We start from the raw sequence: 24,170 nt of genomic DNA, 5'->3' as shown, positions 1-24,170 counted from the left end.
ACTGATGGCAAGCTAGAGACCTGATTAGAACAAAAAGAAGGACGAACTGGTAAGACCTGTGGGTTAATCGGTTTGAAAGGAAGACAAGAGCTCTCCTGCTTTCCATTCAAAAAAAAAAGACAAGAGTTAATGACAGCGATATTCACCAGCTTCAGATACCGTCGCATTTAGCTCGTTAGTAACCTGTATGCTCTTCAGAAGACTAACATCATCTAACAATGGAGCATAAATACAGCTTTTACAATGTACAGATACAATTCTACATAAACAACGAGCTAGCCTGCGAATTCACTAACTTGGCTAATATGTACACAAGCTGAGAGTGGCTACAAAATTGCCTTCCCCTCCTTTGAGGGCTCTCCGACTCAATTGAGTTCTAGGCTCCTTAGCAGCTCTCTGTGAGTAGCTCCAGCTACAGACTAGTAAGAACTGAGGGAAGCTCCACCTGAATTTCCTACCTCGGAAATCAGAATCGTCTCAAAGCATCCGGGCGCAACGTCGTCAATCATGCAGGACATAACGCGCCGTCCTTTCTTGTACATTGGATGGATTCAACATTACCCCAAGTACAGTGGTGTTGTGCTTGTGCATGCCTGGAAAATTGAAGACAGTTTCTGATTGTCAATATCTCGTTGGATGAATTAACCATTACCTACTGCTCCAGCGATAATTGTGGGCTTTAGGTATCAGGAGCTGCCAACAGAAAATTTGAATCAAGCTTAACCACTTCCAACTGTAATCCTGACATTTTCATAACCTCTCAGTGTTTCCTGAGTGAAAGATTCCAGTGCTTCAAATATTGGAGCAAGGCCTGATTTCAGATCGGCTGCACTTGCCTGTCGGATTTGTTTCATAGTTTCCTCATGTCTAGCTCTTTGCTCATCCAACCTTTTATGCAATGTATCCAATGCAACCATGCGGTTATCAACTGCCCTACCATTGTCGGCAATGGGCAACACTGTCTTATCCGCTTCAAATTGTCCTTGCAAGCCATGTTCCTTCTGAAGAGATTTCAGCCGCTTTGCGAAATCTCTAGACAGATAGTCGGCTTTTAACTTCTGCTGCAGCTCTTCGTCCTGCCGTTCCCATAATACATGCACATTAACTGCAAAAGCCTCCATCGTATCTATGACGCTACCTTCTGGTATCCTTTTCATGGCTTGGCACCAATCATTAGCTGTGATGAACACAGCAGGTGCTCCAAGCCTACCAGGAGAGAATGGTGCGATGCCATCTGGGGTTTCTTCCTTTTCCTGAGGGAGCCATTTCACAAGCCAGCCATTGAGGGTTTCGATATAAGCCTTTTGGGATAGGATCCAATTCCTGAAACAGGAACACCAGTTCAAAAGCTCCATTTCTAGTTCTAATGTAACCTTGGGGGAGCTTCTTTCGGGTCCATTCTTAGGGATGAGGATATGAGATTTAGTTTCAAGTATGGTATGGAATTGCTTCCGATGGCACTCAAGAATAAACTTCCACATCCTAACAAGCCTGCACCAGAATCACAACTATATTCTGTTACAAGTCAAAAAGAAAAGAAAAAAAGGAACTACTGTACACACTACTACTAAAACTAGCTGATCTTATCAACAATGCATATGTTTAGTGATTGTTCATCAAAGAATTGCACCTTTTGTTATACATGTCTTTTACAATCGATAAAAAAATTTAACTGAAATCGCTGCATGATTTCTGAAAGAAGCAAATAAGAACAGCTAATTCAGTAATTCTATAATCACCAATTCTAAGAAATATATTCCATAAGAATAACTGATTTTGCCATTATGAAACCCATAGGTACTTTATAAGACGAATCGAAACTCTATCTAACTACCAAAATGGGTAACAAATGCAAACAGGCAAAATGACTTTAAAGAATGACTGTTTGAAGATTGAACCCTTTGAGATCAACACAAGTGAATAACAGAGTAGCTAGGACTACATTTGGCATACCCTTGGATAAGTGTGACAAGGTGTGGATGTAACTCATCATCTCGTAGTATGTGAATCCTCCTAGAAATAACTTTAGCTGATCTAATGGAAATGTTTATTCTGGTGAGCAGTGTCCTAATTGAGGCCCGTGATGTATCAATCTTATATGGCTCTGCACCAGTAGCATCTAATTCTTTCAAGCGCCTCCATTCTTTGTCATATGTAATCCTCAATCTCTCTTCCTCCTAGCATAATTTTAAAAAAAATGTTAATAATATATTCATGAAAAGAAAGTGTCACTCTAAAATTGACAAGAAAACTAATCTGAATGAGACCTTTCTTTAACCATGTCCAGTCAGTTAAAGCATTCCCAAACATAAAGTTCTGACCTCTTGAAAATTATGCAAAAGTATGGATATTATGAGGCTCGCTATCAATTATCAAATCAACATAATGGTTATGTTTCCTTTTACCAAAAATACCATAATGTAAACTGCAAAAGGAATTGAGCCTCACATTTCATATGATTGAAATAACATACCATAATTTCCTTATGAAGTCTTTTCTCCCACACGTACAACCTATCCATTGTTGCAGAAAGAGTGTTAAGTTCAACATCGCTGGAGAAGTCGAATCTTTTACTCGAATCTTGACTTCTTTTGGATGAATTCATTGCTGATTGTTCCAAGTTCTTCACTGGTGTCTCTGATAAGGAAGAAAACAGCAAGGCAAAAGTCCCCATCATCCTTGAAAATATCACTGCACCAAGAGTAAGGATCAAATTATTTAACTGAGTCACAACTATTATGGAAAACAGAAGGTAGGAGAAGAATTCCTGCCGAGAGATTGATATAACAATAAGAAACCAGGTACACACTACCTTTCAAATAGTCAGATATCATTCTTGCAATTGGTTTACTGATTTAATGATACAAACAAAGTTGATTTGAGTTTGATGCAGTCTTACGGCAACTGAACAAGCACACAATAGTCAATCAAAAAGCGATGATACTTACATCTTAAGACTTTATTCCTTGATCTATACCGCATCCTCCCCACCTCAAGGATCCTTGCGACATCCTCTCCACAGGCAGCCACTGAGTTGAACTGTTCCTTTATCTCCTGAACAACCTCAGCAACATCTCTTGTCCCAATGTTCTCCGGTGGCCGTACATCCTCACCGACTACTATGGATGAGTGATCCTCCGAGCTCACCCTCTTCACCTTCCCTTGATCATCACCAGGTGGCACCAGCCCTCCTGTTCTAGCATTGGCATGGTCACAATCACAACTGCACACACTCTCCTCCCCTGACTCAAGTACCGAAACACTATCCACACTCTCAATCTCAATCTCCTTGTGCTCCATGGACACCTTCACCTTGGCACTGACATCCACATTGTTAACCCGGTTGGACGCTGTGCTCTCTACCGCCTTCCTCGCCTTCACAGACTCCCTCATCGACTCCATCTCCGTCTCCTCCTCGAGCTCCGGGATGCCCTCCCTTGCCCTCACCTCACTCGAGTTGGGGCTGCTCGTGAACGAGCCATGGGAATCGTACCCTTTCGCCTTATACTGAGGAAGCTCCTGCTCATATGAATCGAACGGGTTAAAGAAGTCCCACGGTGACGTCTCCTGCATTGGCATTGGCGGCGGTGGCGCCGGAGGCTCCGGTTCCCTGCCACGATCCTCCACCGGCCGACCCCCTTCCGGCGGCAATGGAACGCCGTACATGGGGTTGTTGTACTCGTAGTTGTACCCCATGTAGGATGAACTTGTGGCGAAGTTGCCGTAGCCGCACGGTTCTTGGTACACCGTGTTCGCCGGCGTCGAGCTGGCCTTCATGTAGTAGTAGCCCGGAAATGTGCCATTTTGGAACGCGGTGTTTGGGAACGAAGGGTAAGAGTTGTAGGAAGCATACTCCCACGGCATCTCCGGCACGGCCGGTCCTGGCTGGTGGATTTGGCGTTCTTGGGGCTCGCCGTGGCCGTGGCCGGGCAGGGGAATGCCTGGGCGAATGACAGGCGCCGGCTGCGGGATCTCGCCGTGTCCGCCGCCGCCGCATCCCCCGGGGATGGCGCAGGGGTCCGGGGAGGCGGCGTCGGGATCGGAGTCCGAGGCGTCGTCGGAGTGGAAGTGGATGTGGGAGTGGCCGGAGCCGGTGTGCGGGGTGGCGGTGCCCGACGCGGAGGCGCTCCGCTGCTTCTTGGGCTGGTCGTCGTCGTCGCCGCCGCCGCCGCCGCCGCCGCCGTGGTCCGACGGCGGCGGCAGCGTGAGCACGGGCGACCCGGGCGGCGTGGCGGCGTGGTGGTGGCTCGCGAACCGCGCGAGCGCGTCGGCGACGCGCGGGAGCGCGCGGAAGTAGGCGGCGTGCGCGGCCGCGAGCTGCGCGCGGTGGTTCGCCGCGGCGCGCAGCAGGTCCCGGCGCTCCCGGCAGAGCGCGGCCGCCGGGGACACCTCGGCCGCGTCCAGCCGCGAGCTCCGGCACCCCATCCGTCTCCGACGCCGCCCCTACTCCGTCGCCGGCGCCGGCATTGCCATCGCCAGTCGCCACCCACGACGCCGCGAGCGGGAGCGCAGAAACCAGAGGGGGGGGGGGACTATCGGCGGGAGCAGAGCGCGCAGGGGACTGGAGCAAGGTGGCGTGGGGCGTGGTGTGGTGAGGTAAAAGAAAATGGTGGGCGAGCGCGGCGAGGCGAGGCTCGGTGGCGAGCGCCGAGGAGGAGGAGGAGCGGCGTGCGCGCGGGCGCGGGAGCGTGACCCCGGGCACGTGGAAGCGCTGCGGGAAGGGTGCGTTTACTGCTGAGCAGGCGCTGCCGATGGTTGCAGCTGGGAGCCTGGGAGGCTGGGACTGACGAAACCGTGAAGGCCCAAAGAAAGATGCAACCAACTTGCTTGGAGGGGAGCACCGGGGCAGCGGCAAAGTACGAAAACTGCCACGGGTCCACGGCCGCGTTCCCTCGCCCGTTTCAGGCTTTCAGGGCAGCACGGCACGCTGCCGAGCGGCAGGAGGGAACGGCCTTCGGTCGCACACGGCTCACAGCAACTGGAAACGGAAGACGTTTCAGTCAGAGGCGGCCTCCGGTGCAGGAGGGACCATCACCATGATGGTTGCGAGCGAGAGGCTAGAGATTGGGGCATGGGGGGTTGAGGACTGAACAGCCGGTACCTAAGAACAATTGTTACCGACGAGACGGGGGGCAGAGGCAGCAAACAGCAGGAGCACGAGATGCAAAATCATTGCATGCTTGCAGTACTGTGTCCGTCCAGGGCCTGCTGCTGACAAGACTTGACACTGCGTTAAATCTGCGCTCCGTGGCAAATCCAGCGTAATCATTGGCCCTGAATGGTAGCAGTAAATCCGCTCATTTTTACCTTTCCCCTCCTGTGCAGCTGTGCTGGATGCGCATCCCTGCGATCTCGCTGCTGCGCACGCCGCGGCGGAACCACTGTCAAACACAGTTACTGCCGCGACTGACTGTGTACAGTGCACTACTTCACATCTGTGCTTCCGGCAGCGTCGACCGTGCAAATAAAATAAAATACTGGCACGCACCTCCAGTTCTTAACAATTTTTTTAAGCCCCGACGACGAGCAGATCGAAGCACCAGCTGTGGTCTGGATGTGGGTGAGGCTCCCCCGCCACGGATCACACGGATGTGCACGATCTGAATTCCAGCGTCTCAGGGCGTGTTCGTTTCCTCCTATCTAAATTTTAGACCCATCACATCAAAGAGAATCTTGCTATTTAGAAGTACTAAATAAAATCTGTTTATAAAACTTTTTCACAGCTAGATGCTAATTCGCGAGACAAATTTAATGAGCCTAATTAATCCATAATTTACCACAGTGATGCTACAGTAATTGTTCGCTAATCATGGACTAATATACCTCATTAGATTCGTCTCGCGAATTAGCACTAGGGTTCTGCAATTAGTTTTGTAATTAGACTTTATTTAATACTTCTAAATGATAAGATTCTCTTTGATGTGACCCCTCTAAAATTTAGATACCCGGAAACGAACGCCCCCTTAATCGGGGTCAACACTGCGAGCGCCGCGCTAAACCCGTCGGGTCAAGACACCGCGCGCCTCGAATTCCAGTCCGCCATACTGTCAGTCCATCACAGCGGCAGTGGATCACATCACATGGCGAGCGAGCTGTTCTGTTTGGGCGGGCGGGCGATGGGTCGGACAGCGGCTGCGGTACATCCAGTGAAAGGGCGGTACTGTTCTAGACTCTGACGGGACGCGTACCGCCAGTACTTCCTAGAGAACAGCCCCCATGCGGCCGCAAGGCTTTTGGTTTCGACCCGCACATAGAGAACTAGATCCAGCTTCGCAGCGTCTATATATATAAAAGGTTGTAATCATAATTAAACATATATTTTCTGAACCCTAGCTACATCAAATCTGACCGCTAAAGACGCTGGAGGAGTTTGAAAGGGAGTTTGAAAGGCAAGTACCTGAGAGCAGTGCTGTTGGCGACCCGAAGGATGTCGTTACCTTACTGCTACATCTACACCAATAAGAACGTCTACTTTCTCTACGACGGCTGCGGCAGTTGCGGCCTGCAGGGCACGCGGCAGCTGGGCGGCTGCGGGGCACGAGGCCCACGCGGCAGCGGGCCGCCGAGAACGTAATATCCTACGTCCTATATTGTGGTCTGTATTGTCTTAGACGATGTAATGTTTGGAGGGGGTCACTGCCCGCCCTTATATAGTCTTGAGGGACAGGGTTACATGGAACTCCTAACCAAATACGAGCTTAGGAGTCCTACCCAAGTACTACTCGGGTAGTTTCCTTCTGTTCCGACTAGTTGTACTCCCATACAAATAGTTACAACTGGTGTAGGGTGTGGGACATGTCCTATCCCTTATCCTAGAATATATACGCCATGTGCGCAGTTCCGTGGCCCCAAATCTGACAAGCCCCCGAGCTCTTTGTAGTCGAGTACTGCAAACTTTTGAGTACTTCTGAAGGCGTTTTTGAGTTATTCCGAACTCCGTCTTGAAGGTGTCTTCCGAGTATTTCCTTGGCTGATTCAGGGCTGTGAGGTGCTCACACTACAAGTAGTTTTCAAGTCTTCTTTTATATGGGGTGTGGTGAAACTCGCACTCCATATGAAGTAGCCCTGAGCCTTAGGTAGAATCGAAGAATCAGACTGAGGGTCAAAATAGTCTTAAATCTTCTGCTCTTGTCTTCCAAAAATTCAAAACATAAGACGTCGATGATACGTTTCCCGCAGCCCCCGAGCCTTGAATCCAAATCTCAACGTTTAAAAAAAGTATCCAAAGAGTCGTGGCATGGATTGTGGAAAAAAATTAAGAATTTGATTTGATAGTTAAAATGAGCAAATTGGTTCAGAAATTCAAAAATCTTCTTTTTAAGAATGAGATCCCTGAAAAAATAGTTTAAACAAATAACTTCCACAAAGGAACCCTAAATTTTCTCTTAAAATAAATCTTATCCCGAGAAAATCTCTTCAGCTTCCGCATAGTGATACGCCGAGTTATTTCCTGCGCCCAGCCCCGAGTATGGGAGCCAGACGAGCCACCGAAAGCACGCTGAGTACCATGTTGTGCCCAGTCCCCGAGCAAGGGAGCTAGACGAGCCGCTGAAGGTACGCCAAGGGCCTTGTCGCGTCCAACCCCCGAGCATGCGAGCTAGACGAGCCACTGAAGATACGCCGAGCGCCTTGTCGCGCCCAGCCCCGAGCATGGGAGCTAGACGAGCCACCAAAGGTATGCCGAGAAGTGTAGGTTGTGCCCATAGACTCCGCCGTGGATGTCCTTCAGCAGCCGGTTACCTTGCTCGATCAGAATGCAGTGCTGTAGGATCTTGGTGTGGCTACGCTTGTAAAGCTCCCCTTCGACGATGACAAAGGACTTAGCGCAGCGTGCGAGTCGTCGAGCCTCCGTTTGGTCGGTGGGGAGCACTTCGCGGAGAAGGTAATCGAGCTAAGGCCGTCTCCAGTCGACCGAAGTGTCGCGCTCCGCCGCTAGCTCCTCGTCAAGCTCCATGACCTCGAGGTGGGGCGGGGTCGGCGGTTGACCAGCCCCCGAGCCTGAGGCGAGCGGCTCGCCCTTGGATGCCCCTGCTCCTTGTAGTGGATCGAGAGTTTATACTGGTCGCTGGCAAAGATGCCAGGCGGGATGGGCTGGCGGCTCGATGCCATTTTTGCCAGCGTGTCGGTTGCCTCGTTGAGTCATCGCTGGATGTGTTTGAGCTCGAGGCCATCGAACTTATCCTCCAATTGTCTGACTTCTGGTAGTACGCAGCCATCTTTGGGTTGAGGCAGTTCGACTCTTTCATGACTTGGTCGGCAACAAGCCGAGAGTTGCCCCGAACGTCGAGTCGTCGAATGCCTAGCTCAATGGTGATGCGCAGACCATTGATGAGTGCCTCGTACTCTGCCACATTATTTGAGGCGGGAAAACTAATGCGAATCACGTACATCATGCGCACGCCGAGAGGGGAAACAAAAACTAGGCCTAGGGCGGCTCCTTGCTTCATTGGTGATCCGTCGAAGTGCATCGTCCAGTACTCCTCGTCAACGGCTGCTGGAGATTCAGGGCTCGGGCTTCTGTCCTCGCTGCTATCGCGGCGTCCACCACGGTGAGGGTGATATCCTTGGCTTGCCACCGCTTGCTCGTCCTCGTGCACGTGCCTCCGGACATTGATGGTGTGGCGGGCGTCGCGGTCGGTGCCAAGGCATCCCCGAACAAGGGCATTCGCGGGACCTTCTCCCTTGCGTAGGGCTTGGTGGATGGACACATCCTTGATACCCTGCCTCACAGGGGGGTGCTTGCCCATATTTTGCCCGCGTCATCGAGACATCAAGCTCTCAGCCTGTTGTTGCACCGCGCGCTTGATGAGCGCGTGCAACTTTTGGTGAGCGCGGCTCCCCTCGGGTGTCGCTTGCTCTGGGAGCCCTCCCAGCAAAGCCGCCGTGGCGGCGATGTTCTGGCTTGCCCAGGCGAAGCGCGGGGAACCCTCGTTGTCTTTGAGGATCCTCTGGTTTACGTCGCGGGCGGCGGCGCGGGCGCGCCCTTCGTCCCCGCGACGTCTAATCTCTCACTCGAGTTCGGCGCTCCTGTTCTATGTGGAGGCGCGCCTCCTCGAGCTCCCTCTGCCTCTCCCACAGCTGCTCGAGCTGTGCGGGCAGTGGGGCTTGGTTCCTCTCTCTGGCCCGTCGTTAGGGCTGCTCGGAGGAGTTTTGGGCGTCTTTGACACGCCCTTCAGGGACACCCGCCATGGAACACACCCACGAGGGGTGGTGGCTTCCTCTGCTGGAACTAGAGTCGGAGATCGCCTCCGATTCCTCCACAAAGAGATCATGGAAGGATTTCGAGATGTAGCCCGTCATCCCATGAACTCGCCATTTTTGTGAGGGACGAACCAAAAGGCGCCGCGGCAAGGCGACACACGTCCTCCACCGTGCTGCATAGGCCAAAAGGAAATCTCACCGGGATGCCCCTGGTCGGGATCTCCGGGGATAGTGGTTCTCCCTTGGAGAGCTGCGCCATGACGTTGGCAAGCGAGAAGAGAACATGGTGCAAGTCCTCCTGGGTCGATCGGGGACCCAAGAAGACGCGGAGCTGACTCCCCAAACTCTCATAGTCGAAGTCGAGGGGCCCACTATCCTCGGAGACGCGATCCTCCAGGGCACGCAACCGCATCCCCTCAAAAGCCTCGACAACGGGGTTGAGGTTGGTGGTGTGGGCGGGTTGGACAGGAACACGAATCTGCTCCAGTCCCCCTCCAATGAAATCTAGGCTCCCGAAGCGCACGAGTGCACCCGGGGCCCATCCTCCGGCGTGGTTGGCCATCCGCAGCCTGAAGAGGTCGATGAGACGCGCAAAGGCTCCTACTTGGCGCGCCAACTGCCAGTGTCTCAAACCGTCGACTAGTAAATTTTGTGATTGCTCGTCTAGCTTGGATGGTGTGCAATAAAGATACGAGGGTTTATACTGGTTCGGGCAGAATATCTCTATGTCCAGTTCGAGCCGCTTGTGCTCTTGCACTAAGTTTGCAATAGGGTTACAAATGGGCAAGAGAGGAAGAGGGCTCCCAAGTCTCCTGTGGAGTGTGCGTGTGTGAATTTGAGTCTGAACGTTCCGTCCCCTTGGCGGGGGGTCTCCTTTCCCCTTTTACAAGTCAAAGGAAAGGGAGTGGATACAGAGAGAGATATTCCCGGGATCGCGCCACCTCTCCTCCCCTTCGCATGGGCCCCACTGGCCCTGTAGATGATGACGGAGGCGCTCCCATGCCGTGCTCTGGTGCAACGTGCGGCGTGCGGCCCAACGGAACGGGCGGCGCGGATCTGCTGGCCGCACGACGGGCGACGTGCGCCCCCGGCGCGTTTTACGGCTTGACCCGAGGCTTGTCGTAGTTGCCTGTCTTTTTTGGAGGTCATTTCGTTGCACGTCCTTACCTATCTTTACGCTAGAGGTTCGTCCCCTAGCGTGGTCTGGTCTGTCACTTCGTGAGGTCCCTGGAGGGCCCACGCTTCTAGGGCGGGCGTGCCCGACCCCTCATCATTGGGATCGGGCGTGGCGGACGCGTTTGATCCTTTACCCTTGGTATCGGGCGAGGCGGCCGTGTCCTTCACCAGTGCCTCGCATTGGGCTGTCGGTACCCCTTCCCCTGGTGGGCTGCTTGCAGCTATTTGACGGCCCAGCTGGCCCAAGCCGCGTACTTCGGGGGAGCTAATCCGTAATCAGCTTCCTAAGGAATATTCTTTGGAGGATCCATGATATTTGCCCCCGACATTACTGTTATACTGAGGATGAATATTAGTGTAATGCGAATATTAGCCATTAACTGTTCGATCAAATGGGAGAATATTGGAAATATATTTATGTTAAGATTGTGATCTTCACTATTAAGGTATTTAACCACCTAAAATAAGATTAACGGAAAATATAATGGGCTGTGATTAGCAGGCCCACCAAACAGAGGCCGGCCCTTAGCCTCATAGTGCCTATATATATTTGAGGTTGTGGCTATCATTAAACATATGTTTTTTAAACCCTAACCACCTCAAGTCTGATCGCTAAGGGCACTGGAGAGGTTTGGAAGGCCTAAGTACTTAAGGGCAATGCCGTTGGCGACCTGAAGGATGTCGCTATCCTGCCGCTGCATCTACACCGATAAGAACATCTACTTCCTCTACGGCTTAGGGAGCTTATGTAGCTGTTACTGCTAACTCTACTATAAGATATACTCACCAAATTCCACATTATTTGATTGATATTATATTTAGATTAAGGATCATGTTTAGTGGCTAATTACGTTCACGAGCGGAAACAACAAACGTTTTCCAATGGATCCATCGCGGCAGATTCAGACGCCCTACCAGTTCCAGGTCGCCGATCTGATCGCGCCCCCCGCCGAGCTTCTGCCGTTGCGAGTGGAGCAAGCAAGCAAAGCTGCAAGCGAGCTCCAGTCTGCAGCAGCCTTGGCCTCAGATCTGAGGAGCAGGAGGAGTACTTGGCGACAACAAGAAGCCTCGTATGGAGGACGACCGCCTAGCATCACCATTGCCACTGCTGTTACGGCAAAAGGGTTACGGGGTTAAGCGTAGATTACGGAGCCCGAGGTCGAGGCGCCGGCAGAACGGAGTGGCGAGTACACACGAGAGCTTGGAAAAGGCACGAGGGGCATGTGAGGCTGCCACCACGACGGCGCCAACCCGTCGCCGGACTCCGATAAACTAGTAGTCCGCCAGTCCGGTGACTCACTGTGCGGCTCGTCGGGGGCGCCGCCTGTTCCCGAGGCTGGAACGAAAGCTTCGGTCGGTGAAAGCGGCGAGCGGGACGGCGAGATCCCAAGGATGGGGACAGGTCAAAGCGGAGGGCATTGACGGATCGGACCGGACGGCGACAGGCGGTGGGGCCGGCTCCCCGTTGATTGTACTGCCAGTTTGCCAGTCTACCACACCTCCAGGCTCCAGTACTCCCCTCCCTCCACGTCCATCAATCCATCTGATTCCATCATGTACTGTGAGCATGTACAGCAAGCATCTCGCAGGCGGGCCGCCTCGTCGCCCACACCACGCGCGTCGCCGGCGTTGTGTGCCGTCTCGTCGCTGTCACGCTGGCTCGCTGCCTCCTCCGCTCGTGCATGTACCCGAGGCTCGTCGCGCACGGAGCACCAACGGCGACGGCGGCAGGCGAGCACAGGCACTGTGGATCGGAGCACCCGACGACGCGCGCTGGGCGTGGCTCCTTGCCTCCCCTCCCTGATCCGACGCGCAGGAGCGGCAGAGGGGGTGCTGTACTGCTGTCGCCGGGGAGACGACGCCCGGCTGTGGCCGCTGGGGGTGCCCCGTTGCCGGATGCAGCCGGGAGGAGCAAGTGGCCGCTTTCTGCTGACGGCAAGGCCGCAGGATCGCGAAGAGGGTGGCAGGGGCCAGGGGTAGGCTGGCAGGCCAGGCCACGGGGGGCGCAGCGGCTAGCTACCCGCCGGCTTCACTGATTAGTATGGCTATGCGGCAGGATGCACGGCGCGCAGAGGCTTGTGGGGTGGGTTGGGGGGGGGGGTGTCCCGTGGCGCCGTCGCCGTGGCGGTATGGGCGCCCGCTGGCCGCCGCACGGCCGCACGGCGGGGGCTGTGGCCGCTGGACGGGTCAGGACGGAGCTGTGCGTGCGCGCGTTCTTGCTCAACAGTCCCATCCGTGTGCGGAGACTTGGCAGGATGTTCCACGGGTTTCCGAAAACCAAATATCTTTTTTTCTCTAAAGTTAGCAAATTTAAAGCCTCCAAATATGTCAACGTGGCCACTGGTGAACGAGATCGGATGCAGCTTGCACAAAAGTTTCCAAGCCGGACCTTCGTTCTCCACGCACCTCCGAACCATGGATCCGTGCTCTGCAGCCTATGCGATCGGCTCCTCCAGCGTCGCATACTCGGCTCTTGTAACCTCTTCAGAGGGGATTTATACAAAGAAAATTCTTTCGCTTCATTTCGTCTCGTTTGCCTTAAAATCTCTAGAAAGAAAACCCAACCATAAACCTCACGAGGAAGACGTGCCTTTTGCCATGAAGATGGCCTCCCAGCAGTAAAGAGACTAGTCTCCAAGCATGAACAATGGTCAAAAACTTGACAGATGATCACCCAAAATCTGTCTTCATATGAATAGTAAAGCTTTTTTAAGGTTCTTCAGGTTCGGAGTGCATTGGAGTATGACCCCTTGTGTTAAACATCAAGGACAGAATAAATGGAGTACATACAGGCTGGACTAGAAAAATGCAAGGAAGACACTGTTCATGACTTACCACACCGCAGCCCATCTACCAACAGCCAACATGGCCCTAAAGCGATGTACATTGGGCCAAGTGCAGCGCATCCGGGCGCCGAGATTGACCTGGTGGGCCGCCACGCGCCAGAACTTGAATTGTTAGGTCTCCTCCAACAAGGGGCGACGTCGCCAGCTAAAGGAGTACTTTATGTTATGCATATCGGCCCGTGATTTTCGTATGCATTTGTAGTTGTTTGAAATTTTTGCAGGGATTGCCTCAGATCTGGTTTGAGAATATTTTTGTAGGGCTGCGATTTTTCTCCAGGGTAGGAAATGCTTTGGTTTGGGGGGAATTGAGTTATCGCTGTTCGGAGCAGTGGCTAGCTTTAATGGGTTTTTGTTAGTGTTTTGATATTACGAGATCCACACCATATGACAGGTGAATCCAATTATGCTAGAGGTGCTGCTTAGGCATGTGCAAGCCGATTTTGTAGTCTGGAATCAGGATCAGATGCTGCCATGTTGTGTTCAGGGTATAGGAAGGATATACAGTATATGCTAAAATGCTTATCCAGAAGTGAGTTCTATGTTGTAGATTATATAGAGCAGATGCCTTTTTTTTTCACGTGGTGTGGCTTATGAGTATTCTGTTACACAGCTTTGTTGTTGCAGATGTGCCTCTGTGTCGGATCTATGTTGGTTGTGTGTAACTCTTCTGACTGTTGTCAGGGTTGCTACCATTTTCCTCTACAGCTTTCTCCGAAATGTACATCTCTGTCCACTGCCCCTATCCCCAATACTAACCTGAAACTGAAATCCCACCCAGTTTACCTGCTCAATGCATCTGCCTTGAGCTGATTTTACTGTGAAATTGCTACTTTAAAAATGTCATTGATAAACTATAATTAAAATGGCATGCCCAAAATGTGTTTTTGAGTTAATAGATTTTTTGTGATATGGGGTTTTAATTCCTATACTGATATCTTGTATGACATTATTAATATATCTAGCCGCTGTACATGTTTGCTTTCCCCTTCTTTTTGTCTTTTAACCAGCTTTATATAATTATGTGCATATTCTTGTAATCTATACTCCATTAATCAGTTATAATAATTTTTTGTAATGGGTTTTATATCTGATTACATTCTATACAAGTATCTTCCATAATTTTTATTTCTTCTTTTTCTAAATACAAGATATATGTGGTCTATAATTAGATTTTGTTCAAATATAATCATCTAACCTGTATACAGGTTGAATTACATAACCTTCATACGCAATTTACACCATATTCTGCACTGTATATTATGTGTATAGCACTGTAACCTACTCTGTTTTCCTCAGCATATAAACATGATAAATGTTAGAGAAAAAGTAAGTATATGTTCCAGATTTTTTATTTCTTCTTTTTTGAATTATAAGATATATGTGGTCTACAATTATGATTTGTTCAAATACAATTTCTCTAAACTATATACTATCTTCTATTATGCATTATTACTACGATGATTTACTCTATTTACACCATATTGTGTGCTGTATATTGTTTGTAAATGCACTATAACCTACTTTTTTCACAATTTTGTGTACCTGATCTAGTTTTCTACCCTTTTCCTAACCCAGTTCTTTTTTCTCCAGTGAGAATGTTGTGAATATTGGAGGAACGCATTGCAGTTTCTGGTCCTCGAATTTCTAGCAAGACTTTGATCAGCATGCAAGGGTCGAGGGGATGATCCATGTGATGTAGTTTTCACAAGAATATCTATTGTGCTTCAGCTTTTTTAGTTTCTTCAATCTATCATATGTGATCAACAATCCAGTCAATAATACATGGAGTATGGACAAGTATGCTGGCAGGTATTTCTGCATTTTTTGATCTTCTATTTTTTTTGTATGCTTCAAAATATCAATGTGATCTGAATGGTTTACATATATGTTCTCATACAGTTACAGTTAGAATATCACTGTGACTTTAGTGTTAGACAGGTGTAATAGAAATCTAGTTTTACTATTTTTTGATGGCTTTTCTTCATGTGTTAGCCTAGAATGTTTTTGCGTGATATCATGCTGTTCATATGAACTACCGTGAAAAGTTGGATATTGTAATGTTTTTGTGTTCTGCAGATCAGGTTTGAATCTATTTAAATTTTTTCTTGCCAGATTTCGATTTGTAAAGTTTTGTAGACGTGTCAGTTTTCAGACATGGTCAGACATAGCACATTTGATCAGGTTGCCAGATATCTGATTGATGCTCAGAAAATCGAGTGCGGAGATGATCAGAAACACCCGATTTTTCCTACACTTGTTTTTCGGGTGTTTCAAAGCCTTCTGACACCTGGGTGCCAAGCGGGTGTTTTATTCGATCAATAGTGCAAAAAGATTCTCGCTAGCGATAAATTAGTCGTCTATCTCGTACGCCTTTCTCTCCTCTCTTACACGCAGGTTTCACGAAGCTCTGCCAGCGTCAGTACTCTCTCCGTCCTCTCTCTTCCTTATCCGCCAGCAACGTCGCCGCTCCTTTGGAGGAGGCCTTAAATCTCGTATCCGATATTCTTTCTGGAGGAGGAAAGCCGAAAGCATATACGTAGGCTAGCAAAACGCCGAGCGCGTCCGGATGATCCACCATCACTGTACACTGCTGTCTGCTTGCGCATGATCTTGTCAGGCCGTTCTTGCTACTTCGCTGTCAGACAAGATCGCCGTGCCAAATCTATCTGATCTCTGTCTCTCTCACACAGCCGGCCCTCTGATGATTATGCCATGAACAGAGCACTCGGCGCTCGTCTTAGGGTCATCCACCCATACAATGAATTTCCTATAAATCAATCAGTTATTGTACTGCAGGCCGTGCAATCACCACAAAGGAAAGAAAAAGAAAAGATGGGCCTCGGAGTGCGGCTCTTGCCTCCCCTCTGGCCTCTGCAGATGATGCTGCTGGCTGCTGCCACGGCTTCAGTGAAGTTTGCATCACAATTTGGGAAGAGCATGAAGGACAAGAGAGCAGCAATCAGGGCCTGCCTCCACCTTCCCGGGGTCATCAAGCGCAGCCTCAAAAGGCAAACTGGACCTGGCGCTGAAGATGGCAGCCAGGGCGAAGCCGTTGTCCCCGTGGCCAGAGCGCCGGTTCCGCGAGCTCAAGGACTCAGATTCCGGTCCTGGCAGGCAGCACAGCACGCAAGTACTTCTAGGCAGCTCACGCGCTTTTCAAATTAAGCTTGTGCAATATGGGCATGCCCGATTAGTTTTGCTGTAAACGCTGTGCGCGAAGTTGTTGCGTGTTTCGTTTCAGAAAAAGAAGAAGAAGAAGAAGAAGAGAGATTGAACCTGTATGTTGCCATGGTTTTGGCTGTATCCTGGCAGGCGGCAGCGATCTTCGGCTCGTGGCAGGGTGCTTTCATTTAGAACTGGGTTTTCGTTTGTATATTTGGTACGATTACTCTTGCTTGGAGATACAAGGCATACTTCGATTACCTCCATCTCGTTTGAATTATTAATGCATTGAGATACGCCTTCCGGTAATTATTTGTGGGCTTACTCTCATCACCACATTTATATTCAGAATCATCTGAAATGCAGCAAGTCAAGGCTATTGCATCTGTATGGCATTTTTCACAAAATAACTAATTATGTATAATGTTTGAGCCTTATAATAGGAATTTGACTTTGCGGGAACCATGAAGCATCCCGGGAAAAAAATTACAGAACCTGTGGTGAGCCCTCTGAGGCTCTGAAACTCTTTGCAGCGATAGATCCACAAAGTGTAGTGATACTTCCCTTCTTACATCAATGTTCTTCTTTTTCCTATACAGTGTGTTCCTTCTTTTGATTGTACATAGTTTCCAGGCGCTACAGGTACTGTCTACTCATCTCGCCCCAAAATTGATGGTTTAACTAATTAACTTGCTTGCTGTGCCCAGTTTTATAAGACTAATTACATCAGTGCGTTTAGGCGACGATCTCGCTCACGTCTCCAGAGGAGATCTCAAAGGTAGGCTCTGATCTAGGGATGGTAATGGATTGTAGACTTAAGTGCTCTCTTCACAATCAACTTAGCTCTTTATATATTTTTAGTTTAAAATTGTATAAGATAAAAGTTCGATTTATTTTAGTTCAGCTCTTAAATTATCTAGGCTAAAATTTGAGATCTTTTACCATTCCTACTCTGATCTGGACCATCTCAAGGTTAGATGATATTGGAAATTCGCAGCAGATTATGCATGGCTCTTTGTTGCTGTAATATGAAATTGAAGTATATTTATTTGTACAGTTCGAATTGGAATTGATGGAAGGTCTGCTGTTGGTGCCTGATGGATTTGCTCCAGAAGAGCAAGGGAGACGGCGAATGGTTGAGTACTCTGAAGTCTGTCTAATTCCTTGTTGCTGTAACATGTCATACGTATGATGCTTTGGATAATTTTGTCGCTGGCCGCTGATCATGCTTGCGCTTCCTTCACTGTTGCAGATATATACGAGCTCATCCGCAAGATGCGTGAGATGTGAACACTAAGATATTAGATAAGGTACGGGATGTTCTGTTTTGCCTCTGGTGACCTTTTAATTTCTAATCTAAAAAAAGACCTTTTAATTTCTTATTTGGTGCAACCATAAAACAAACTGTACCTGATGCTGCATATCTTCCTTTACCTTGTTTGGGCCTTTGAGAAAGTGAGATGCAAGGAATCACAGTGGTGATGTTTTGATATGATGAACGTATCATCATGGATCTCGCATGAATGCACTAGTAAGATTCTTTATTACCTTCTACTTTACTGTTTCTTAGTCTCCATAAATTTGGCAGTTGGTTGCTGTCAGAAGCTTGTTTTGAAAGTATATATACTATCCATGTATGAAGAAATCCATGTATATGAATAAGGTGGAAGCAACGTCCAGATTTGATTTTTACTCTTCGTTGCCAAGTAAATGCTTGTTTAGCCGTTGGATAAACAAATGCTTGCTTTTACGGGGGTACGTGCTAGTTCATGCAAGGCGCGCTCGGCTTCAGAAGCTAACGTATCACACACGCGCTAGTTTTGCTTACACTTTACAGCTTGCTAAGCTAGCGTCCAACGCGAGGAGGCTCATCAGCCCTCGGTGCCCCGGGGGTCAACTCCGCCTGAAGAGATTGCGGACCCTAAGATTTACGCAATCATCAAGCAAGAAGTATAATCGAGCCCAGCGATAGGAGTCCCACGCAAGCAACTCCACCCTTCTTAACGCGCGCCCTCCACCACGTCCCAACTCCGAACCCCCTTCGTCTCGTCTTCCCTTTCGCATTCCCTTTGCCTACCACCACCAACCTCTCGCAAGCTTCCTCCCCAGCTCGCCAGGCAAGCTACCACGCGTACGTGCATTACAGCCTTGTTGCTTTGCTTCCTTAGCTAGTTTCTCCGTTCGGTCGTCTCAACCTGTGGCTACAACTACAAGGGCAGATGCTGTAGCTAGGTCGGCCTCGACCGGCCCCATCCATGAATCCTCTCGGCCGGCAAAAGCATGCGCGGTCGCCATGAGACGACCTGACGCCGCCGCAGCCACCGTCGTCGTCCTCCTGTGGCTCGCCGTGCTCACCGTCGCGTTCCACGGCTGCGGTCGCCGTGGCTGCGGTGGCTTGCTGGCGAGGCGAACGGGCTCGGTCGTCGCCGTCGTCCCGGCAAGGAAGATGCTGCTCGCCGCGACGAGCTCCGACGACGCTGCGGCCTCCTCATCGACTGATCAAAGCCACCACCACCACCACCAGCACCACCAGCACCATCGGCATCAGCATCACCATCTCCACCGATGGAACCGGCAGGGCATTCCGCCACCGTCCGCGGTTGGCCAGGGCAGCAAGGAGATCGATCCGCGGTACGGCGTGGAGAAGAGGCTGGTGCCCACGGGCCCGAACCCCTTGCATCACTGACACTGAGAGGCTGGTACGCGCTCAGCACGTGCATGGGTCGAGGAGTTTCTCATGGCAGTCGTCCAAGCCGATTCGAATTGTTCCTTGGTGAGTGGCGCACATCATCTTGCTGTGTTGATCAATCGAGTTTTTGGAGTCCGGTATTCTTTGATTGTAGAGTGGATGGGTGCGGAAGCAAGCCAGCTTGTTGGTGCGATCATCATCGCACGCCTTCATATTCATTGGAAATCGTGTGTTTCATGTATGTAATCTTGGTTTGAAAGCTGTAAAGCAACTTAGCAAGGGAAACGAAAGAGAGAGAGAGGACAATCTCTAGCTAGCTAAATACAGTACATATAAGTTACGCTGATGAGGAGAGGATACGGTTATCCTTGGTTTCCTTTTTTCCCATCCCAATTGCATTCATTTTCTGTTCCTTGATCAAAATCTTGACATGAATAAGAATGCTGTATATATGGATCCGTATGTGTGTGTGTGTGACGGTGTGAGATGATATACATGCATTTACCTATTTTCCCCCTTCAATGTTGTTGTGGATAACATAGGTCCTGTTTGTTTCATCTTATAGCCGATTTTGAAAGTTTCGATTTTGAGAAATCTAAAAGTCAGATAACTCTCAGAATACATAATCGATTATCGATTATAGAAGTCATCTAATTTTTAAATTTTTAAAATTTAAACCTTTAAAATCGGCTAGAAACTAAAATAAACGGGATAGTAGACTGATCCGGCAGCTCACCTCGCACCACAGCAGCAAACCGTAATTTTGCGCCGGATTTCACTTCACTCCTCGGGAATTGCGCGCGCCAGGTCGTTAAGTGAGACGTACGCGCTGTGAAATGGGCGCAGTGGAGTAGCGGCGACGGCACGGCGCGCGTATCCGTCGCAGAATATCCGGGTTCATGGCACAGATCGCCACGCATGAACGGGGCATTTTCCCAGGTCTGGAAACCCATGATCGCTTTGGCACCGAGTGAGCTGTGAGCATGGAGCCAATACAATAAGCCGGGTTTGACTTGGCGCCCATCTGACTTCGATCAGGGAACGCGCATCGGCACATGGACATGGACCATGGATCATGGAGATGCAGCAAGAACACGCAGTCGGCGAGCACCAAGCACATGCACTACCAGAAAATTCGGTGAAAGCTCGTTAGCAGCTAAGTCCAGTCCGAGCTAAAAAAAAACTATGCAGTAGTGTCTATAACATATATTATGTCATATAGACACCACTAAATGCATAATTTATAATTATGGTTATAAAATAAATTCCTTTAATGATCTTTCTCATCTCTCTACCAACTCCCTTCTTTCTTATTCTTTAATTTTCTATCTTGATATCTGTAATATCCATCCCAATAGATATCATGTAGTTTCTTAGATTTTGATTTAGATTTTGATTTTTGTACAAGAAATCATTTCTCGTACAAGACCCCTTGGTCTTTCCCTCTCTCTCATTTTTAATTGTATTGTCAAATTAACAAAATATTCTGTATGAAATCATATTAAATGCTATAGAAACCATCCGGTCACTGCGGTGGGACTGCCCTAACGGACCTTTCGCTAAACTTGCTTAATCAGCCACTAACCACCTCCATTTAATTGAGCGTGCAGTACTGTACAGTCACTCCATTATTCTGACGCAGGCGGTGCCGGTTCACATGTCCCAACGCACGTAGTGTAAAGAAACGAGCATAATCAAAGGATGTTTGCTTAATCAGCTGGTAATGTGAGCGAGCGAACAAAGACCGCTAGTAGCGTGTCCGGAATGCCGGGCGTGGCGTTGACCGATCCTTCATATATTCTTTATGCCTTCCGAATAAGATTATGGTAGGCCAATACATGTTTTCTGAAGAATTTTTTTTAAAAAAGGGTTTAAAAAAAATTAAAATTCGAAAAAGGGGTGGCAGTTGAGAAAAATTTGAAAAATGGGTGCCTCCCGCCCGATGAGGCGTGGGGCCGGGGACATCCCGCCCAACCAGCGGGCGGGATCCTCAAAAAACTTTTTCCAGGCCCCCCCGAGGGCCCCTTCGCGAATAAGAAACTTTTCTTATTCGCGAACGGGTCCCTGAGGGAGCATCCCGCCCGGCCAGAGGGCGGGAGGCATCCCGCCCGGACAGTGGGCGGGATGTTTAGCGCCATTTTTTTTTTATTTTCCTTTGGAATTTATGATTTACAATCTATTATGTTCCTTTGGAATTTATGATTTACAATCTATTTGAAATTCAGACTGTTTTCAAATGCAATATTGATTCGCCATATTCTTTTGTGTACATATAAAATTTTAATTCAATTTTACGAAGAAGATTGCTCTATCTAAAATTCGTATGAAGATGGTTAAACAATAACGTTTTGCAACGTAGAATCCGAATATTATGACAGTACGATAGATCAACCGATTAAAAAGAAAATAGTATCATACAAAAACAGTTCAAATATAAAAAGTTCACCAAATCAGGAGTATCTACTCCGCATGTCCCGGACCTCGCGCTCTCTTGGGCCTCCCGCCCCTAGTCCTAGGCCGTCGGCGTATGTGGTCCTCCGAGTACGTAAATGCATCTGGAGCACGGTGAGAACGAGGCGGAGGAGGTGCAGGTGTGAAGGGGTCATCCTGGGACTGTGCACCTGGAGCGTCATATGTCTGAGATGGACCAATGATGTCAGGCTCGGCACCGCCGCCCACCAGCTCTGACCAAGTGGCGGAGCCGCCCTCCCAGTCGTCCCAGTCCGGCACACCGAATGGACCACCGTATGCAGGAGCTCCCGTCGACCATGCATGCTGAGCATAGCCATAAGAGTACGGTGCAGCTGGCCTCGAGCCTGACGGGAGAGACGTTCCTGGAGCATAGGCGCCAAACGTCTGAGGCTCCATTCTTGCAGGAGGAGGTTCCATTGCCGTCGAGTGCATGACTACAAAAAGAAATGAAATTAGTCGTGTAAATCATAGGTGATTGAAATGGCAATTATGAAGAACTTACAGCTTGAACTAGCGGCAGTACCGCTGGACGCTGCGTGCGGTGCTGTAGAGGTCGACGGGCCAGCTGTGTACACGTGGGCGGACGCATGAGATGAACTGGAGGTCCCCACGTCATCTCTGCCGCGACACGTCAGTGCACGTAACGCTCGCGTCAAGCTGTCTTGAATCTTACGGAAGCTATCCTTGTACTGTGCCTCCGGTACACGCACTCCACGTTCAATCAACGTGATCTGAGATGTAGCTTCGACCTCCGCGAAGTTGATCAGATCGATCTGCATACGTAATGGGATGCAGATTACTATTGGTATCGATTTTTTAGAAAAAATATTTAATAATTCAAGTTGCGAAACACGTACCGCGCCACGGTGGTCCTGATCACGGTACGAGGGATACGTGTCAGAAATGGTCGGCTGGTGCTGATCCTCCGCGTCATGAATACGTGAACGAGTGACGTACGGACGCGTACGAAGGAGGTACCAGCGGAGGTATGCGCTGTAAGACGCCTCTGTGTGTGGCTGCGGCTCGTCCCACACATCGTCAGGTGCGTCTAGCCACCCTTGCACGTACTCCTGCATCTTGACGACCCAGTTCACCTCGTTGGCATGATATCCCCTGCGCGAATATCTGTTGCGAACATTTGAAATTCAACATTGCTTTATGATAACGAATATATAAGTCATACAAAATGTGTTATCACAAACTTACTCGTGTACGTTGCGCGGCACGGCCTGGAACGCTCGAGGTACGAGAGGAAACTGCTGTCGTCGCCCGAACTGTCTCATCACACGCTCGACGCAGTACGGCTCGACGAGAATATCGAACACTAGGTTCGCCTTTGTCAGCCAGTACTCCTCGTCACGCGTGCAGAGGGAAGACAACCCATGCGGCGCACGTGTCTGGATAGCCGCAGCGGTGTACGGTGTCCAGATGACATCCTGTGGCCGCATCCGATCAAATATAAGTACCGTAAGACACATTCCTACGAACAATTGAAAATATTATAAACTATTTATAATAGAACTAACCTAACAAATATTTGTAAAAGCTATTCAAAATACTGAAACCTATTCAAAATATAACTACCCTAAAAAATATATCTAAAAACTACTGCAATTATAAAAACTATTCAAAATATAACTACCCTAAGAAGTATATCTAAAAACCACTGCAATTATAAAAACTATTCAAAATATAACTACCCTAAGAAATATTTCTAAAAGCTATTCAAAATACCGAAACCTATTCGAAATATAACTACCCTAAAAAATATATCTAAAAACCACTGCAATTATAAAAACTATTCAAAATATAACTACCCTAAGAAATATTTCTAAAAGCTATTCAAAATACCGAAACCTATTCGAAATATAACTACCCTAAAAAATATATCTAAAAACTACTGCAATTATAAAAACTATTCAAAATATAACTACCCTAAGAAATATTTCTAAAAGCTATTCAAAATACCGAAACCTATTCGAAATATAACTACCCTAAAAAATATATCTAAAAACTACTGCAATTATAAAAACTATTTAAAATATAACTAGCCTAAGAAATATATCTACCAACTATTAAAATACTCAAAACTATTTAAAATAGAACTATCCTAACAAATATTTCTAAAAACTATTGAAAATACTGAATTCTACGTATAACTACCCTAACAAATATTCGTAAAAATAATTAATAATTATACGATTATAATACCTCCAAACCGACGTGTGGACAGGGCTTCGCCGCTTCGTCTCCTCTCTTCCTCTCCTCTCCTCCTTTTCTTTTTTCTGATTTTTGATGAATTTTATGAGAATTAGGGGGTGGGTGGGGGCTTAAATAGTGGGGGGGGGACATCCCGCCCGTTGGGAGGGCGGGACGTGGGCCTCCCGCCCGTTGGGGGGGCGGGATGCCCCTCACCAGAACGCCAACGGGCGGGAGGCCCACGTCCCGCCCTCCCAACGGGCGGGAGGCCCCTCGGAGGACATCCCGCCCGTTGGAAGGGCGGGATGTCGCCTGACTTTTCGCAAAGAGGCCCCTGTGAAGAGGTTTTCCTCCCCCCGCCGACCCCCCGCCCGTTGGATGGGCGGGATGCGTCATCCCGCCCTTTCATTGGGCGGGAGGTACCC

At 49.0% G+C, this 24,170-nt stretch overlaps 2 protein-coding genes across 2 annotated transcripts; one reads left to right on the top strand and one right to left on the bottom strand.

Annotated features, from left to right (window-relative positions):
* Nucleotides 1-124: 124 nt before the first annotated feature.
* LOC112886212 (nitrate regulatory gene2 protein) lies at nt 125-3,864 on the bottom strand. Its single transcript, XM_025952028.1, has 4 exons — nt 2,949-3,864; nt 2,474-2,691; nt 1,954-2,177; nt 125-1,491 (listed from the first exon to the last, which is right to left on the bottom strand). The coding sequence occupies exons 1-4, from the start codon at nt 3,862-3,864 to the stop codon at nt 720-722; spliced, it is 2,130 nt and encodes a 709-aa protein (XP_025807813.1). The 3' UTR covers nt 125-719.
* Nucleotides 3,865-18,365: 14,501 nt separating this feature from the next.
* On the top strand, nt 18,366-19,591 carry LOC112886827 (protein FON2 SPARE1-like). The gene has a single exon (XM_025952828.1). The coding sequence runs from the start codon at nt 18,679-18,681 to the stop codon at nt 19,069-19,071; it is 393 nt and encodes a 130-aa protein (XP_025808613.1). The 5' UTR covers nt 18,366-18,678; the 3' UTR covers nt 19,072-19,591.
* Nucleotides 19,592-24,170: the final 4,579 nt, after the last annotated feature.

The sequence above is a fragment of the Panicum hallii genome, chromosome 3 (assembly GCF_002211085.1).
Source record: "Panicum hallii strain FIL2 chromosome 3, PHallii_v3.1, whole genome shotgun sequence".
Lineage (NCBI taxonomy): Eukaryota > Viridiplantae > Streptophyta > Magnoliopsida > Poales > Poaceae > Panicum > Panicum hallii.
This window is presented reverse-complemented; position numbering and strand designations above follow the sequence as displayed.